The 20351-nt window shown below is 39.9% G+C and overlaps 1 protein-coding gene across 1 annotated transcript; it reads right to left on the reverse strand.

The window, feature by feature from the left end:
• Nucleotides 1-73: 73 nt before the first annotated feature.
• On the reverse strand, nt 74-20260 carry LOC311502893 (cohesin subunit SA-2-like). Its single transcript, XM_084565327.1, has 34 exons — nt 19598-20260; nt 15432-15559; nt 15213-15291; nt 14742-14900; nt 14423-14519; nt 14247-14323; nt 13859-14063; nt 13601-13752; nt 11142-11215; nt 10780-10903; nt 10405-10503; nt 10185-10264; nt 9862-9969; nt 9345-9453; nt 8982-9099; nt 8768-8871; nt 8579-8671; nt 8381-8470; nt 8070-8273; nt 7889-7959; nt 7108-7195; nt 6381-6461; nt 5773-5865; nt 5499-5673; nt 5245-5384; nt 5062-5163; nt 4827-4975; nt 4613-4741; nt 4315-4523; nt 3748-3985; nt 3558-3668; nt 3330-3456; nt 2898-2975; nt 74-2461 (listed from the first exon to the last, which is right to left on the reverse strand). The coding sequence occupies exons 2-34, from the start codon at nt 15473-15475 to the stop codon at nt 2438-2440; spliced, it is 3831 nt and encodes a 1276-aa protein (XP_084421453.1). The 5' UTR covers nt 15476-15559; nt 19598-20260; the 3' UTR covers nt 74-2437.
• Nucleotides 20261-20351: the final 91 nt, after the last annotated feature.

The raw sequence follows: 20351 nt of genomic DNA on the forward strand, positions 1-20351 counted from the left end.
CACTGTTCTATGAGGGAGGATGTTGGTACCGTGGTCTCAGGATTCATTTAGTGTATTTGTTCTGATAATACATATATATACCGAATATACCGAAAATATGATTTACATTGCTCTTCTTTTTCATCTAGACAAACCGGTTACCTGTCAGCACAATGTGTACTAGTATCATACTTAATATGTATTGCTAGAGAACAAAAATAAAAACGGTAAACATGGCTAGTTACCTTTTTTTTTTTATAATTATTTTATAATATTTGTATGGATTGACGGTTATTAAAATCATCACACAGTTGTAGAGGGTTTATTCTGTTCATGTTACATCTTCAGACATAAATACAAATATTAAAGGATGCAATGGGCACTTTGTAAGTAGAACAAAAACACAAATTTAATATACGCAAATACTTAAATATGTATAAACATACAGATGTATGCACATTTTCAGCAGTTCAATGCAAAACAGAAACGACCCCAAATGAAATGATTAATGTAAGTTTTACAGGCAACGCTAAAGAATTATTTTTCTCATTTGCCTAACATGAATAGTCAGTATGTATGTTGTAATGTTTATGACCACGTGATCTATAGTTTATAATGACATTCTGAGAAAATTAGGGATTTGTTTCTAGCTACTATATGAATAGACTTTCTTCCATATAATCTAAATCTGCCAACCAGGCCAAATACACAGAGGAAAGGAAATATTATGACAATCCATTGAAAAACAAACTAAACAATGTACTATAAGTATACTTGCAAATTAGGTTAACGTCAAAGAGATACATTCTTTTTCTTTAACAGTTCCCTAAGGTTTCACACAAAACAAAACAATGCAAATATAAAATGAGCACCGATTCACAATACATTACACGTTTGTAATTGTATAGTATACATTTTTGATTCTATCATAGCTGACTAAAGAATTCTGAACCTCTGTCATTTAGAATAGGTTTATCACTCTTATACACGCACAACTGTGCTAAACCAAATAAACTGGCTTTGTAAAAACTGAAAAAAAGAACAAACAATACACATCTTTCTTTTATATTTTCAAATCCTTTCTTTTGAAGATTTCAAACATAACTGTGTTGTAAGATATTATTAGATACTATACAGTGGGAAAAGATAGTCAATATATAGGAGAGATTACATGTTAAAGGTTGAGTCAAAATTTTATGTATGACACTGTGAATGCTTCCAATATTCAAAAATAATTTTAGATGTGGCCATCGATTTGTCAAATTTACTACATTTGAGCAATGCATTACTTTTGCATCCATTCATTATAGAGATTAAAACAAAATACAAAGAGATGGCCATTTCTATAGTAACACAACGATTTCCATTAAAAAGGATTATTTCAGAATCTATGTGAAATAACATGATTAGAAACCATTAATTTACATTTGATTGTCATTACAAAATATCTATAAATCAAAGTTATCTATAAGGTATAAAAGCAGAACACATATTTCTAAAAAATACCATCACAAAGAAATCTGAGAATGCTGTATATCATTTGTGGCGAGGCCCTTGAAACAGTATCACACTCCAGTTCACATTATACTTTACTGTGTACATATTTTGATATATGGCTACATGCCATGCCAAAATCTACAGTTTAAAAGTACAATAGGTGAACACAATGTCATGGACACCTTTACAATATAATGTACTAGCTGTGTAATAATTGCAGCCGTTAAAAAACCTTACAATGTTCAGTTCCTGTTCAGATTGTGCCAGAGAGGTGTTGATTTGAGCCTTTGATAATTTCCTTAAATATGGCTGTAAAATTACCACTGAGTTGAATTAACACCTCTGTGACAACGTGCAGTGTCGTTATAGTGTTCGACAACAACTGAACACTACGAACATCATATAGGCAGAATTATTTTGTAATCATAATGCTATCTTTAGATGTTCATGAAAGTGTATTCACCCTTCCTGTATATTGGCCACTATTTATTTACATCAGACATTTTATGTCTACTGAATGAAAAAGTTTAAAGGTATATATTAATTAATATAATTTGAATTTCGGCCTGTTATTGTCCCGTCCCATCACCATGCAACTGCAACGCAATGTCTCCACTGACACTTTTTTTTTTAACCCAAACAGCTTGACACGCTGACCGCAACAGGAGTAGCTTAGTGAAAGCTGACAGAAAGTTGTTTTTAGTGCAACTGAACAAAAATAGAAACACGTCTCCTGCAGCGTGACAACAGTCCAGTGCGTGAAAATAGCAGAATAAAATTCAAATTCAAACTCAAGCGCTCCCTCTAAATTTTACCAAAGTGTTAAAGAGGCAAACATTGGTGTCTCACAAGTCATTTGTAGTAGTCCATTTCACTCCAGTCTGATTTTCCTTTTTCAAAGAGAACTGTCATCTTATCTTCCAGGGATTTTGGTGATACATTGTCCTGTATCCAGTTCATATTAGAACATTGACACATTGAGAACCTAAAGACAAAAAAAAATGACATTAAAAAAAGAAACATTCCTTAAAAAGAAGGAAAAAAAACTGTTTAAGCAAATATTTAAGTCAGTATCAAATGTGATTTCCAGTTAACAATGATGGGAATTCATTTTTTCCAATACGATGGATTTGTAAAATCAGTAAATCCAAGCAGACTATCACGGCTGTCCTCTGGGATGGATAAGGCTTTTAATATTTCAGAGCAACTTTTCAAGTCTACAGAAGTATTTGATTCTCAAAAGTTAGTTTTTGGTGGATTTATTACAACTGTGCCACTATACAACTGGATATTTGATCATATGAATGTACAATGGCATCCATATTTGTTTTGTCTCAAGATCATACAAACAGAAAGCTAATTTCAGGCCTGAAACAGTATGAACAAATGAGAAAAAAATATTATAAGAAGTGGATTCTTACCGAATCATCCATAATGGAAGATGGATCAAAGTAGTCTGGCTTTAGTTCGGTTCTTTCTCTGCGATTCTTTGATGCCGGCTGAAAAGTAACAGCTTGGTCAGAACAGTGCCCCACAAAATGAAATATGCAACAAAAATGCTTTGTAGTGTGAGAAAAATATGTGGAGTAAAATACGTATTGATGGACAGCAAGACAATGAAGCAAGCAAATGCTGAGAGTTTACTCAAATAAGTAGTAATAAGTAATAAGTTAGTTAAGTTAACATTCACATAGATTGTATTTCAATGATCAAATCAACATCAGGTGTTTTTTCTTTTTTTTGGAGGAGGACTGGCTCATAAAGGGACCCTCATTGATCATTAAATGGTTGTTGTCAGATTTCCCATAATGTTTCTAAGAACACAGCATTCAGGTTCATGTTTCTTAAGTTACCAAATCGATGTCCATTGTGTCAAAGTCCATGCCCTCGTTGATGTCTTCCAAGCGGTCCTCTGATGACATCATCACATCCTCCACTATCGGCTCCTCGTCGTCCTCCATGAGTCCAGAGCCTCGACGACTGCGGAGCGAACAAAGCAAACGTGTCGGTAGATTATGCTTGTCAGTGGTTGAACTGTTAAATGTCTCAACAATGCACTCTTAAGACAAGTCCCATCTTACATTGCTTGCTGCATGTGGTTCCTCATCTTGGAATAGTGCATGCTGACCCGCTCTTGCTGCTGACGGGCCTCCACTTGTTGCCTCTGTGTCAACATCCATGTAACCTGCGTGCTGTGAGATCAGGGTTCAGTAAACATGACTTTATAGTGGGCCTCAGTTTAACAAAACAGATATTTATAAGGACTAGTACTTGTAATCCATGGTAGCCTGGTGTTGATGGTGTGGTTGTTGCTGGGGAGGCACAGGCTGATGGGGATGCTGCTCTGCTGGCATGGTGAATGTGGCGGTGTAGCTGTCCTCTGGCCTCATCTTCTTTGGATCTCTCAGCACAGTGGAGGTGAGGTGGGGCGAATGCATCATTACTTGCGTCTGAACATTCTGCTCACGGTTCATCCAAACCGCATCACTGCTGCTGCAGCTGTTCTCTTCTGCTGGAGTAAATCATTTATTACATTCTCTGAATTTTACCAAACCCTAGCTGCGGCTATAGTATTGTGTGAGCCCTGTTATTAATTATTAATGTGGCAGATGATGATGGCAATTAACATAAAAGAGTTTGCAGAGGAGATTCCTAGGAGAATCTATTTTGTGTCCCTTAGTGATTCAAACACATTGCTGGAGTGCACATGTGTTAAAGGGAAATAACGTAGAGAGCAAACTAAGGTGTGCAATGATCGTAAGTCTCTTTAAATATGTCCAAACTTGCCAAAAAGCAAATCTTCATCTTCCAAAGTATGATAAAGCCAGGATTACTCACCTTCAGGCAGTTTTCTTTTGCTAGCAGTGGTCGGTTTGGTCTTCTTACTCCTGACGGTGGACCCTCGACTGCTGATCCCGCTGATGACAGACATGGTGTCATCGTCTCCTCCGGCCTGCAGGGAATTCCTGTATGAGATGAGGGGCAGCCAGCAGTCCTCTCTCTGCAGGGCCATCTGAAATGTCATGAATCGCTCCAAGTACATGTGACTGTAGAAGTTAGAATGACAGTCGCTGTTAGAGCCTTTTAGTGCCTCATCAGGTCCATGCTCACATTGCACGCTGCGCCTCAAACTTACACTGTCCTCTTGTCCTGTCGCATGAGTTTGCTAGAGAACTCGCTCAGGATGTCCAGAAACGCTAAATTAAGCGGTGGACTCCCTTCTCCTTGCGGACTGGGCTCCTTGAAAGCGAACTCAATTCCGTCCCTAAAACCAATGCATCGGAAATAGTAAATGAACAACTGTAAAAGTGACGTGAAGGACACTGGCTTTGCTCCAGACAGTTACTCACTTATGTAACATGGCAATAGCCTCTCTGGTCTTCATCTGATCCAGACCAAACGTAAGTGAGAAGCGCCGGGCGAGCTCTTTAATGCCACAGAAGGATGAAGACGAGCGGTCGAAATTAATGCCGAGTTCAGACAACATGTCATTGAATAACTGCAAAAGAAATGCAGGATGAACGCAACCTTTGATAACAGAGACGCCTTTAGATTAAAAGGCCATCAAAAAGTATGTCGTCTTACCTTTTGCAAGCTCAATATGAGTGTCTTTGCACATTGTATTTTGTCGATTTGTCTTGTTTTACTCATCGTTTCCTTGATGATATCTCCATAATCGTTGTAATACTAAGAAGAAAGACGAGAAATACTGTAAACAAAAAGGGCAGGAATACTTTCTAATCGGATTATAAAAGGGTTTAAACCTACCCTCATGTACTGTTTAAATATATCTGCACCGGTGTTCATTTCCACCACATTGTAAATGATTAATTTGCAATAGGCAGCCAGAAGGTTTCTTCGCTTGTGCAGAGCCTCGATTTTACTGGCTTCATCGTCTTGCTGTCCATCTGTCAATTTACAGAAAAATACAAAACGTTACAACTAGAAATCACATGACCCTGTCTTTTTTCTTTAAACTTACGTGTAGAGGCTTAACGCAAGACTTGAGGGTTGACTCTAACCTGCGCTGTTGCTGTCATCATCCTGATCAATGAAAACATGATCCAAGATGAAGTTCAGCAGCTCTGCCTGCAATGAAGAATCTGGCATGTAGACCAGAGACTCCAGCTGCTCCCGGCCTGACGACATTATCTGGTGACTGAAGATCAGTAGCAGGTCGCACAGTATGGTGAAGGCCTGGAACGAACGCGACACATTCAGGAAAATACCCACCAACCACAATTCCAGTTGTAATTAAGAAAGATGGTGCACAATTCCAGGGATAAACACGCGTACCTGCTCCTTGACGGCGGTGTTGATGCTGCTTATGTAACGCTGACACATTAAGCAGAAAGCTCTCATTTGCTTTTTCAGGGTCACCATATCACCCTGTAAGTAGAAGATGTTCAGTTAGAAAGTCCTGCATGTGAGAAAGTACAACACCTTCAATTCACCTAGTTCACAGTTAGAGTTATCCAGGTATTGAGAGGTCTGTATTGAAGTAAAATCAGCAATTGTCTGAGTCAGTATCATAGATGAATTCAGTCACACCTAATGGAAAACGGTGCTCTTGATGGGAGATTGTCTCTTACTAGACATGTTAGCGGTGAATTTGTACCTCATCAAACTACCGTTACCTATTGTAATAATGTAATAATAGTCATAATGTGTAGATTTTCATTAGGATGGAAATCCTATGGTCAAGGAATGTTTCTTAGATCTGAGCAACTGAGCTACTGACAACAGATGAGTGCTCTCCAGGAGGTAGCATACTTCAAACTGCGATATGGTTATGAATTAACAATGAATGAATCGATTCATTTAATTGTCTTCCTGTATTCCAAACACACACATATAGAAATGTTTTACTGAGTGTATCACTGTAAATGTTTTGTGACCGGTACCTTTACTGAACTGCCATCTGAAACCTTCGCTAGATGCCACAGAATGATGTAATGTGTGCACTGCATTGCGTGAACCACAATCTGAGGGGAAGAAAATCAAGGAGATCATGTGAGCCACACAGTGTCTGAACATGGACTGAAGCAACCAGGTAACTCAGGGGGTGAAGTGTAACCTAGTTACTGCAATGGATGTTCTGCAAATACAAGAAGACACTGTCTAAATATTTCTTCTTTCTGCTGAGTTACTTCCTGTCAACAATTTTGTCATGTACAGTCAAAATTGTAAAAGCTAGAACAAACTTGATGTCCACGTAACAGCTGTATTCCTGGGAGATTTGTGAGATCATATGAAAATCCACCTAACCAGACTTTAAGCCAAAAACATGTACCTAAACCAAAGAGCTATTGGAAGCTACAGGCTTGGCTTGTTTCAGATGTTACAACTAGACTGACTGAGAAGCTGGAGTAAGCCCGTGTTACAACAGATGCTTCATCCAATCACCTGCCAACTGGTTTTAAATGGGTCTGCTCTTTTCCCAACTGCTTCCAAGGATGACTTCCTAGGTAGTCCTGTCTGACAAAACCTCTGGTGCACCAGGTTATCTTAGGGTTTTCTCCCTTTCTAGTCTCCTGCTGCAGTCTGGTTTCCCAGTCACTTAAGTAAATGTGCGATTAATTATAATGTTGAAAATTTAAAGGAGACTATACTTTTCAGGCTATATATTACCTGTTCAGGCATGTCCCCATTCTGTAGGCCAGTGTTGAGTAGCCTGTAGTTGCTGGTGAAGAGATCCCACTTAGAGAGGTCATGTGCGCTGGAAGCAGAAAACAGATGAAACGCAAATGAAGATCATAATACACAATATGAATTCTAGTAAATTCAACCATTGACATACACCAATCAGGCATAACATTATGACCACCTTCCTAATATTGTGTAGGTCTCCTTTGTGCCTCCAAAACAGTTGTGACTCATCAGAGAATGGACATGGGCCTTCTGAGGGTGTCCTGTGGTGTCTGGCAACAGAATGTTGTTAGTGGGGGCCTATGAGAGGAGGGGCCTCTGTGGATCATCCCAGATACTTGATCAGTTTGGGATCTAATGAATTTGGAGGCCAGGTCAACACCTTGTGCTGTTCTTCATGTTTTTTTTTTAGTTGTTTCTAAAGTGTTTTTGTGTGTGTGCCTGTGTCAGGCTGCATCCTGCTGGGGATGGCTGCTGCCATCAAGGAGTGTCATTGCTATGGGGTGGGGGTGCCTGGTCTGGTCTAGGTGGGTGCTACATGTCTAAGTAACAGCCACATGAATGCCAGGTCCAAAAGTTTCCCAGCAGAACATTGAATTGTTACAAGATGATCAATGTTATTTACTTCACCTGTGAGTGGTCATAATTTTGTGGCTGATCGGAGTATTATCTCATATTATAAAACCAAAACTTTGAACTTTTCAGAAAGATATTCAGCAGCATAACAGGATATGAATTTTGTGTGGAAATCAAAAGCACAAACTTGTGGAAAGCGCTGATCTTCTTCAGCGTAGATAGAACCTGGTAGGCGTCATCCTCATCGGGTTCTTCACCCTGATAAACAACAAGTCAAACCTGTGAAATCCTAGACATTCCCTCTTGCCGGGGCACCTGTTAACATGCTTGAAAACGAACCACACAAAGAAACATCTTACACCACTCACCTCTTGCAGGAAGTCCTCCAGGAGTCTGTTGAACTTGTCTACAAGCTCATCGAGAAGCTGGGAGCGGGCGATGTCCACGCGGTTGAAGATGGTGAACTCCTCGTTGCAGAGGTAGTGGTAGGTGGTAGAGCAGGCCTCCAGCACCTCAGTGTCTGTGTGCTTATCCACAACCTCCCAGACTTGTCGCAACAAGGCATCCAAATGCTAAAATAACACACATAACTTTGTTTCACTGATGTTGTAGGAATCGTGTGGTTTAAATATGAAGTTGTGTAATAAAATAAAAATGAAAACATAAAAAAGTGACAAACCTTTTCTAACCGGCCGGTTGTGTAGATGTCAAGATCAAAGTACTTTGGTATTTGTAGCAAATTGGTCACCTTATCGATGTCAACACAGTACTATGAAATATAAAATAAAAAGTAAGTAGTGGGGTTTAATGATTAGGAATCAAATATGTCAAAACTCTGAGTAGACAGTTTGCTGTAGTGTAGAACAGAAGTACTCACCTTTGCCAGTAATAGAGGTAACGCAACTGCAAACATCTCTGTGATCCGTGTTCGATCATCCAGCTGGATTTTCTTCTCCTTTGCAGTCAGGACCTTTTCCACGCACAAAAAAAAACCCAACCCCATTAAAAACATATAAACTATCAAAGTTAATCCTCTTTATGACAAGCATGACAACCTTACACTCACCCTCTTCCCTGTGCCTCTGCCTACAGGAGGGTGGCATTCACAAGCCTGCCGAATGGCACAGAGCATGATCTCAACCAGAGCCGTCTCTTGCCGATCAGTCAAGGCTAAAAATCACACAGAACATTACTGAAAATGTAATGAAAGTGTATAACCAATCAGATACAAAAAAAAAAAATACATAAAAACCAGCCAATAATAATTGTTTGAGACGTACCCTCCTCTCCTGGCATGGGCTCGTCCAGCAACAAGCTGATCATAGTCTCCCAGTCCTTCAGCAGCTCTGATGCACACTCCCATAGGCTGTCCACCAAGTAGGCTCCATGTTCATGGAGCTGTTTAAAATCAGAAGTAAAATAAATGGAAATGAATATACTAAAAATCAACTGTTACAAGGCAGACTCAGCATCTAGTAAAAAGATCACATTTCATTATATAAACTGTATCTTTGTAGCCACGTCCAAAAAAATCAAGATTTTTGAATACCAAACTAATATAAGTATAGAAACAAAACAAATTTAAACAACTCATATTAAGATGGGCATTAATTAAGACAGGCTAACAGCAAAGGCCTGGTCACCTCGCTCTCCAAGAAGAAGAAGACAGTAGTCTTGATAAGGCTGCCATTGAGGCTCTGTCTGCCTCTCCTGGGTAAGTCCTCCTCCTCAGGACCTCGATGGCTGAAGAGCCTTCAATCAGCACAACAACAACAACAACAACAACAAAAAGCTATTAAAACTAAGTAGCAATGGCAGGGAGTCCTTTTGGAGAGGGGAAAATTCTTCAGAATTCATCCTCCAAGCCAGATGAGAAGTATAGCAGAGGAGTAAGGTGTAGTATTTCTTTAATTCCTACATCCCCTCAGAGTTTGAACTATTTTCCATGAAAGCTGGACGTCAAGACACTACTCAACCTCTATCTAACCCGGCGGAATCAAAGAGTCTCTTTACGTGATAAGCTTAATCTCTGCAATAATTCTGCCAGGCTTATTACAGTCATTAAAACCACAAAACCTTCTGGATAAATGACATTCACTTTCCCCGGAGGTTCAATTCCAGTTGCTAATGAAGCAGTAAACCCTGCAATAAAACACTCACTTTTTAAACAGGAATTCTCCTGCCGAAACAGCGATGGGTCGGTGTGCTGAGTAAACCAGATGATAGACACTCTCACAGTCCTCTGCCGTCAGAACCTCATCACTACTCCTGTTAGAAGAAATGCAAACAGTCGTTATGATAAAGGCCAGTTCAATTAATTTGTGACCGACAAATAGGAGTATTTAGAATTACACTTGTTACTAATAGTTTGTGTTAAAATATGGATCCGTAAGAAAATAAAGCTACAGTAATCAAAACATATAATGACATCTATAAGCCCCAATGGACATTCTTGACTATTGTGCACTGAGGAGGTTACTCACTGTAAGACGAGGGTCAGAAGTTTTATAGCTTGCACTGCAACGTCATATTCTTTATCCAGAGTCATAGAAACAATGCGATCCTGTAAGAGGGGCAAAATGTATGTTTTAAATAAGATCTCTCTACATCAGGTGGACTGAATAAGTGAATGATATGACACCTAATCATGTACTGTATAAGAGGCTACTACAGGATAATGAAGTGATTCAAATGTAGGCTCACCTTGAAGCGACTTGTAAAGAGCTCCAGACGAGCATTGAGCTCCCTGTTGTAGTACAGGCCCTGCAGGGCAGTCAGACACTTCAGCCGCACCTCACCTTGCTGTATTCACAGGACAAATACATAAAACTAATAACTATAGTTGAAATCCAAGAACTCAGGTGTTACTTTGCCAATATCCCGATTAAATTATTAAGCACCTCTACAGAGAAAACAGGATGATATATGGTGCAGTGCAAATGTTTTGTTTCACAAAATGTAATTGATGTTTTAAACCTTGCATTATTATCTTGTCAGGGAATGTCCTATTTTAGATTTTTAAGCATTTCTTATACATATACATATTTCTTATACACACTGCACACTCCTTACGCTCACCTTGTCGTGCATTGTCCAGCCAACGTACTTCAAGTAGCTGTCGTTGAGGAAGGCGTCGCTGTACAGCTTCATCCACACGCCGATCTCCTCAATACAAATAGCTCGGATCTCGGCAATGGCATCACTATTAAACATGAGAGAGTTGATTCGGTTCAGTCATAAGGTCAGTATCATGCGTTCAGGACTATTGGGGGTTGTTGGATCTCATACTAAAATCACATGGCTGCATACTGGTGCTGACAAGACTTTGACACTAGAGGGTGCCAAAGAGCCTTAAATGAACGCTGAAAGGCTTCTGCTTCTGGTGATGAGACTGAGGTGAGATCAGAGTGAAATCTTACAGACAGCAAGGACTCACGTACCGATATCTGTGAACAAACACTCCTTTGAAAATGGCGTTCATCATGTTTTCAATTTCATCTTGATTTTCCTGAAGCTGAAAGACAAACACAAAATGATACTATTTCAATTATCTGCATGACAAAAAACACAACTCCTCTTCTGCTCCACTAGGTTGTTACTACTCTATACTTTTCTAAGCGATGTGTTGGGCAGCCCACTGAAGAAGTATATCCTATAATAATGCCTTAATGGAGTTCTTTTGTATCTCAAAGTAATTTCCTGGATTTAGTGGACTGGTGAGCAAGAGGGTTTAATGTGGGAATGGAGGGTCCAATGTTCACCGAGATAGTTTTGGACATAAACTGCTTTGGCTTCACAAGTCATAATTAAGAAGCCCACATAAGATCTATATGTTGTTTAATTCCCCAGACTAACAAGCGAGAAACAACATCGCTACCACAACGGCAACAACACAACACCGCAAGCTTACAGCCGCAAAAAGACGCAAACCCTTAAAGGGGCTGCATCCCAACAACAAAATATAACAGTCCAGACAATGAATTATGTCCCCAAAGACAGCAACAAAACATAAACTGGCCATTTTTTAAGAGATCTGTTAACATTTAAAAAACAATCTGTCACGTACAGATAACGGGCCTCGTGCTCTGCTGCTGCTTTTTATTTATTTATCGTAAAGCTCTCTAACTCACACATGTGCTCTGAATCAGGTTCAGCAGAGTCTCTTAACTTGGCGAGTTTGTGGTAAATCTCTCATTCCAGCCTGGGGAGTGCCTCCTTTCCACGAGGACGTGCGTTGTCAGATTTTAGTATAACGGATATTTGGCATTTAAGGCGGACTGTTCCACGACATTCGCAGGGATTTTCTCTCACAAAAATGATGTCAACAAGTAAAAGAAGAATTTCCCACAGCAAGGCTCATAGTTCTGCTGTCAGAAATCTAATTTACCAGTGTCAGTATAATCGTAACAGAGGGCCCAAAACAAATTGAGAAATGAATAGCACACTTTACTTCTCATGAGAGAAATAAAGAGAGAATGATTTAACAGTTAAGACTCTCAGTAATGTCTTCCGAAAGCAAAGTGGTCTGTGACTAATATGACGTTCCAGGGAAAGGGACAGTCGCCGAGACATTAGATGAGAATATTGTAGCCTACAGGAGGTGATGTTACACTGCCTACATAAAGGCAGCTGTCAGAGTGAGAGATTCTTTTTCACAACTACTACTCCGCTGTGCTCTTAATTTACTAAGAAATGCCATAATGATGATGGTGATATGCCAGACAGAATAACCTACAAATTACTGCAGATAAAGATACTAAGATTTCAGCTCAGATTTTTTTTGCCTTGTGCCAAAACACACATACACACACACACACTGCCTGGCCAAAAAAGAGTGGGCACCTGGATTTAACTAAGCAAATAGATACGAGCCCCCTATTGGATAATTACTGCATGGGTGATTATCTATCAGCTGGCAACAAGTTATTTAATACCAACTGATGCAATGAGTAGCTTCTCATTTCTTAAACAACCATGTCTAAAGACACATCCTGTGGTCGTGGAAAAGATATTAGTCTGTTTGAGAAGGGTCAAATCATTGGCATGCATCAAGCAGAGAAAACATCTAAGGAGATTGAAGAAACTACTAAAACTGGGTTGAGAACTGTCTAACACATTATTAAACACTGGAAGGATAGTGGGGAACCAGCGTCTTTGAGGAAGAAATGTGCTTGGAAACAAATCCTGATTGATCATGACTGACTTCAGTGTGGGTGTATGCCTTGGTGAAATCAAATTGAAGAAAAACAACAGTAGAACTCAGGGCTATGTTTAATAGTGAAAGTAAGAGCATCTCCACACATACAATGTGAGGGGAACTCAAGGGATTGGAAGTGAACAGCTGTGTAGCCTTAAGAAAACCACTAATCAGTGAGGCTAACCAGAAAAAAAGGCTTCAATTTGCTAGGGAGCATAAAGATCGGACTCTGGAGCAATGGAAGAAGGTCATGTGGTCTGATGAGTCCAGATTTACCCTGTTCCAGAGTGATGGGGGCATCAGGGTAAGAAGAGAGGCAGATGAAGTGATGCTCCCATCATGCCTAGTGTCTACTGTACAAGCCTGTGGGGGCCTTAACCTGAGAACCACTGAGAATCTTTGGGATGTGCTGGAGAAGGCTTTGTGCAGTGGTCATCAATACAAGATCTTGGTGAAAAATGAATGCAACACTGGATGGAAATAAATCTTGTGGCATTGCAGAAGCTTACTGAAACAATGCCACAGAGAACGTGTGCTGTAATCAAAGCTAAAGGCGGTTCAACCGCGGTTGGCGGTTGGTGGTTGGTGGCAACATTTTTTTTGGCCAGACAGTGTATATGTATGTATATATTTAGATTTCATGAATGAACAAGATAGATGTGGAACTCCATATCTTTCTAGACGGTACTTCGCTTTTCTCACCTCTTTACGCTTCTGTAAAAGGAGCTCCAGCCTATCATTGGCCCTTTTTGCAATGACCTTGTTCCTCTCCGCCTCATACTGCCTCTGCGTGTTGTCCATATTGATGCTGAGGTTCAGAGCGACGTTCACCAAGGCTGTCATCAACTTCATGGCTTGCAAAGAAATCAGAGTTCAGATAAATGCCCGCAGGACTAACAGCCTCCGGGAAATAACAGAACAAGTGTGCACACAGACACGAAGCACCAGAGCACAACTGACCTGCTAGTGTGCTTGTATGTCTAAATGCCCTGACCTGTGAGTCAGACAGGCCGGTGAGCAGTGAGATGACTGTGTCCATCATGTATTCATCATAAATGATGCTGTACTGGCACTGTCGCACCAGAACCCCAATGAAGTCACAGAAGCTTATCCTGAATTTCTTCCACTGTGGTCCTGAGAGAGTTAACGGATAGTCACCGCTGTCCTGTTTGACGAGAGATAATCAGATTCAGGCCAGGAGTCTCACATTTGTTTCATAATATTGATCTGAATTTCACATTTGAAACAACTCCCAGTCTAGTATCTGGTAGCTGCACATATTTAATGTTAGATGTATATTTTACTGAAAGATTTATTCAGATTAACTGTAAAGCATAGCCTGCATCACCTCATCAAACTCCTCTGTCATTTTTCGGATGATTTCAGAGTTCTGCATATGTCTGAACATCTCTCCACTCACGGCTCCTACGTGAAGAAACACACACAAGCAGCAACGTATTAACTTGTTTTTAGGCACCCGGTCAAATACGTACTGTATTTAGACACATCATGTGAGACAGCTACCTTTACAGCCAGAGCACTGAATGAAGAAGTTGATTAAGTCCAAGAGAGCCACGTCCCTGTCATGTTTGTATGCCTCGATCCAGTCATCGACAACAGACTAGAAAATTTAAAAAAAAAAGAAACCAAAACATTTGACCAAATGATTTATTCACAAATCACACTTCTTAAGTCTAAAACATTCCCAAATCACGTTAGAGACGATCGCCCTGTCCTACAATCACTTCTGAAAGCCATCATAGATTAATCATTGTCCAAAACATGCTGCCCACATATACCAAACCAGTCTAAATATTAGCACCAAAAGAGACTGTGCACCCACCTGTGTGGCACTCTTCCCCATTTTAACCACCTCAAAGAGGGTCATATTTTGCATCCCGTTCTCCTCCCGATGGCCATTCACCCAGCCAGGACCAGGACCTCTCCCTGCTCCCCCACCTTTGGCCCTTTCTCCCAGCGCCTTCTTCCCTCTCTTGGATGCCTGTTGGAGACAAAGATGTTCAATCCAAGTGTTTTATTCTAATTTTAAGGACAGTGCATGTGTATTTAATGATCTAAACTGAGGACCTCATCTGATCTCTGGAAATGAAAAGTCTGTGACTTAATCACACAGCACACATCTGATGCAGACAGTGAAGCAGCATTAACTTATTTTTCTGATCGAATATAGCTGCTGTGATATTAAACAGTGAAGGTGTTCCACTGACTTCAGCCCAATGCACGCAGAGTGTGGGTGCAAGCCTGCCCGTGACCCAGAGTGCTCATGAACAGGTTTAGAAAAAGAGAAACATACCATCCCCTTTCCTGTCTTTGCATGTTTGCCATCAGGATCCTCAAAGTCAGTATCTGAAGACAACTGGGATTCTGCCTCTCTGTGCATAAAACATCAAGTCATTAAAAACCAATAAACAGAATTCAAACATAACAAAGGAATAATATAACGTACATACATACATAAAGACAAACACAACATTTAAAGGCATGTTTAATCTGATAACACATCTCTGCTTACGGAGGAAACTGAAACTCTGTGTGCAAATCCTGGGTTGCTAGCATTTCTTTAACATTTTCTGGATCTTCTTGAGTAGTTGCTGTCACTGCTTTGGACCCCAAAGAAGGAGGTGCCTCTTCACCAAAAACCTGAAAGACAAAACAACCCGGAGGTGTCTGGGGGGGCTGCACTGACTCCAATAAATCAAGTACAAGTCCCAGTTTCAATCGACAATCTTACACAGAGCTCAGATGAAGACCTCATCTTAAATGAAGGAACGAAGAAAACGTCGTAAATTCTTGATTGTATATCAGTTACATGATCATGATCAGTAGACTTTCATAGAAACTGGATCTCAGACATAAATCCACCCAGCAATCTGAGTGGTCACATAATTCTGTCTCGTCCTGCTAACTCACATCAGCCATTCAAATTCTATAGGTCATAGCAATGGAGCCCGTACGGAAGCATTCCTTCGCTTGACATGGGATGTACACAGTTGTCAGTAAGCCAGCTAGAGCCAACAAGCCAAGTTAAATATTGAGATGACCAAACTACAGACACAACTGGGATTTCAAGAATATATTAAAAGTAAGGTTCAAATGCAAAGGTTCAGACATAACTATCAATATAACGTCATAGCAGATGTAAATGAGCCCTGAAATGGACCGTTTTGGTAACACCCCACCCACCTCAGTGGTTTTCATGAACACTAGTATTCCACAAATAACCGGCATAAGCACCCAACTAGGACAAAAATGCCTCACGTAGCCACCTCAGTCAGAACAGACCAAATTTGAAGGAAGTTGTAGTTTGAGTTTCAGTTTAACTCAGTTTTATTCATAAAGTGTCAATAACGATACAAATTTTCACAAGACGCTTTTCAAAATCTGGTCTGAAACCCCCAGAGCAAGCAATAAGGCAATGGTGGAAAAGAAATAACTCCCTTATAACAGAAAGAAACCTTGAGCAGAAGCCAGCTCATATGGAGGGACCCATCTGCTTGAGACTGGCCGTGACAGAAAAAGAGAGAAGAGAGCAGCAGGAGGAACAAGACAAACATACATCTGTCATACATATATACACCTGATTAACGCACACATGTAGAATCTGATCACGATACAAATACAAGACATAGCTGATGATGTTACATGACAGACTGACCAAATATAAATAGAACTGTTAGTGACGATAGTAGTTTCATTAGAGGTGAGTTAGCTGCTATAATGATTGAATATAAGAGGTATTATAGGCAGGTTGGAGAATGATGCATTGAGGTAGGAGTGGATAACTATAAACCATAACGATTGGGCAGGTTGACGAGGCCAGGACCACAGATGAGTAGTATCCACAGATCAGAAACACACAACTATACACCAGATGCCAGAGACGCACAGAGAAGAAGATTGAGGAGGAGGAGGGCAGGGGGGTGAGAGAAATGGAGAGAGGGACACACGACAGTTAGCAAGCTATACAGTAGTAGCATGACCAGTAAGACGGAAGACATTAGAAAAGAAAGTAGAGGACAGGTGCTCGGTGTAGGTGTTCTCACAAGGTGAAACCGGATGATAACTTTCAGCCTGAAACCATTAGTGGCTAATGGAGTTTCTGGGGAGTGACAGAAACACGGCGAAAGCAAAACAGAACTGGTCTGTCTGAAAAGATGAACTAAGCTGGAATCAACTGAGGGCAGCACCGTTGAAAACAGTTCATCTTTTCCTTCTTCGAATTCACTGCCATCAATGAAGTTGGGGAAACACTGTTCGAATTCTGGCGGTGAAAGCAACTTTGCACTGTCAAAAAAGTTCCTGACTGGAGTTTTGGGGGATGTGAACAAATATATTATCGATCATTTTATTCAACATTTTAACAGTTAACTTGGAATCTCCAATCAGTTGAAGAAACATTGAAACACAGCCAATGAAAAGAAACCTGTACATGCCATGCTATTGATCACAAGGAGATATTATGTCTGATAAAAAAAATAATAATTGGACCAAGGACAACACAATATTTGCTATAGTGACTGATTCCCCCTAAACAAATGATTAGATACTGCTTATGAACTCTAGCTGTAAAAACACATTTAGCATATATGCTGAAGTCAGAAGACTCTGAGTCAATAATCAGTCAAAAACATTCTACATGTTCTGGTTCTAGTTTTGCAAATGTCAAGATGTATTGCTTTTCTCTGCTCTGCATAGAAGGCCAAACATACACACAATTAGCTGATTAATATCAACTGCTTAACTTTAATCGCATGTCTTGTTCCTAGCTGTCTTCCTCAGCCAAGCTTCAGTTACAGCCTTAGAGGGGGTGCTTTCCCCAGTCACTGCTCTGACTCACTTACATTTTCCATTCTCCATTTTATAATTTCGCAGTCTGAGACCTCACACACTGTGCTTTTATCTCGAACTGTGGAGATAATTTGAAACTTGTAAATCAGTTTCTGAATCCCAGACTGCACAGTTGGAAGCATCTTCTAGTACCATTTCAGTCATGCTTTGAATCACAAAATTCAATTTGTATTTGCATGGTAAGTATATTACAGCCCTGTGATAAAGTAATTCAGACACTAAATTATGACTAATATGATGAATAATGTCAGTTTTGCAGAGGAACAGTTCAAGCCTTTCAATCATAATGCTTCACAAACGACTGTATATCATATAAAATAATAATATCTTAACATTGTTCATTAAACTGTTGGGTTTACGGCTGCTGTTCAGAGAATGGAGCACGGACTTTAGAAACAAATAACCAGAATCCATGAAAAGTGACAACTTTTACGCCAAAACATCGTGGGCACCAAATAAAAAGCCAGAACCGAAGTCATCAGGTCTGAGCTAAGAGTACAAAGACAGATTGTGTGCAGTGGCACTGAATGACTGTATATAAAGAGGTGGCCCTGCAAATATTAATGAAACATATTTTGCTTTTTAGGACTGAGAGCACTGAGTGAGTGGGTGGGTAGCAAAGATTCATGAAGTTGCTATTTTTAAATCACACCTATTCTTCTTTCTTTTATTAAGTACGTGTTATAATAGAAACAATGTTGGTTACCACACTCAGACAGGTTATAGGTCTTAATCCTTAAATGAAGGACCTGTCAGACAAATAGAAGAATTGAATCGTTTAGTAATGTAAACATAATGGAGGGCTGTGGTTCATTTTAGTTGTTAAAATGTTTCATGTGTATATATGGTATATATTATTAAACCATGATACAACTGTCTGAATATTACAATTCAAGATATGAATCTGACTTAATTATGATTTTATGTAATATGTAATTCTGCTTATGTAAGTCATTTAACTTGAGGTTAGTGCTTCATAACTTTATCAGTAACTTAACGTTACAACAGATAGATCCAGAGAGTAGGGATTACTGAGGGGACGTGTTGGGACAGCACTGACTCACTGTAGCTGAAACATCCCAGGCTTCAGAACGCGCTATAAACACAGCATCGTGTTGTCGTTCTCTACAGACAAGGGGCCTGACTTCAGACTCCAAGCACCATAAATGGTAAAGCACAGTGGGTTTGAGCACTTCAATATAACTTTACTCACTTTCTACGACCGGTAACGTTACACTATCAGGAGTATTTAGCAGGGCAGTGTGGTGGTTAAGTCTAATGTCATTTGTAACCTATAAGAAGTTTATCACAGAACAACTGTGACACGCGCAGTTGTATACTTCCGAGCTACAAATACAACTACAGATGTTGAGGCAGCCGACTCCTGTCCACTCTCGTCTCTTCCTGACGTGCCGTCTCTGCTACTACGGCCAAGCCGCTCTGGCTAATTCCAGCTAATCTCTCTGATATGTGATGTTAGCGAAGTCACTTACGCTCTATCGAGTTAAATACCTTTAGATCCTCTCCTCGAGTGATTGATTAGTGCCGACTTACGGATTCACTTCAGTATTTTGATACAATTTCACCACCACATCAGGTGCTAGCTTAGCTAGCATGACAGTTAGCAGTATCTGGCTAACAGGATCACCAGCATACTTAACACCAGCTGGAATCATTATTAATCACGTTGATTTTAAAATATTCGGATGAAGACGTAGTTCTGTGTTGATGGCAAGTGGTGACTAATCTCAAGTGCCTGTCCAGCTACCTGCTATAACGGCACCAATGACGAACTCCCTAACGTTAGCTATCCGCCATTTTATAACTTACCTCGTTTTAATTCAAAGATGGACTGAAATCAAATAATCCAAACGTTGTGGACTTTGTACAGGGGAGTCTTTCGTCAATTGTCTGCACTAACTGTCATTTCCCAAATCTCAAAAATAATCGTTTTATTAGCTAGCTAACGTTAAGAATCTCCTTGGTGGCTAATATAGCAAGGTGCAGTGTATATTGTCGTTGTTATGCATGCAGCACACACACCACCTGTCGGTAGCACCGAGTACTGCTGCTCATAGGGTCCATATCCTGTCAGTCAGTGCTCTCAAACCTTTGACTTATCTGCCATGACCACAGCATGACTGACAGACTTATTGAGTCACCCTGTTGGATAATATCCACTTTGACCCAAGTCTAAAATATATTTGCATGTCTCTGTAAGTTGAGAAGTAGTCCTCTCTGACTTCCCAGGTTACATACAACACATAAATAAATGTAAGTCACAGATAATGAAGAACAGCATGGAGCCCTATAACTTCAGATACTAAACCAAGAAAATCTGCCTTATTTGTGATCACTAATCAGTTTAACTAATAACTTGACTCTGCCTTTCAATTTGAGCATGCTTTATTAACCCACTCATCTCATTTCCCATATTATTGATAAAAAGCTCAGTTAGAACAATTGTACATTCATATAAAATAAACAGAACTCCTTGCTTCTTCTTTTTTTTCTTTTTTTTTTTAAGTGTACCACACCCTGGTTAAACGTTCATTCATTCATTCATTCATTCATTCATTCATGG

Source organism: Chelon labrosus (genome assembly GCF_963514085.1).
Source record: "Chelon labrosus genome assembly, chromosome: 17".
NCBI classification, from domain to species: Eukaryota; Metazoa; Chordata; class Actinopteri; order Mugiliformes; family Mugilidae; genus Chelon; species Chelon labrosus.

Bases quoted from the DNA above. Each gene is read 5' to 3' on its own strand.
- LOC311502893 (XM_084565327.1), bottom strand. From the start codon at position 15,475: ATGCTAGCAACCCAGGATTTGCACACAGAGTTTCAGTTTCCTCC. The intron at 14,324-14,422 runs GTAGCTGTCTCA...TTCTTCACGTAG, and splicing joins TCAGTGCTCTGGCTGTAAAG to GAGCCGTGAGTGGAGAGATG. The intron at 8,872-8,981 runs GTACGTCTCAAA...TGTGATTTTTAG, and splicing joins GCCCATGCCAGGAGAGGAGG to CCTTGACTGATCGGCAAGAG.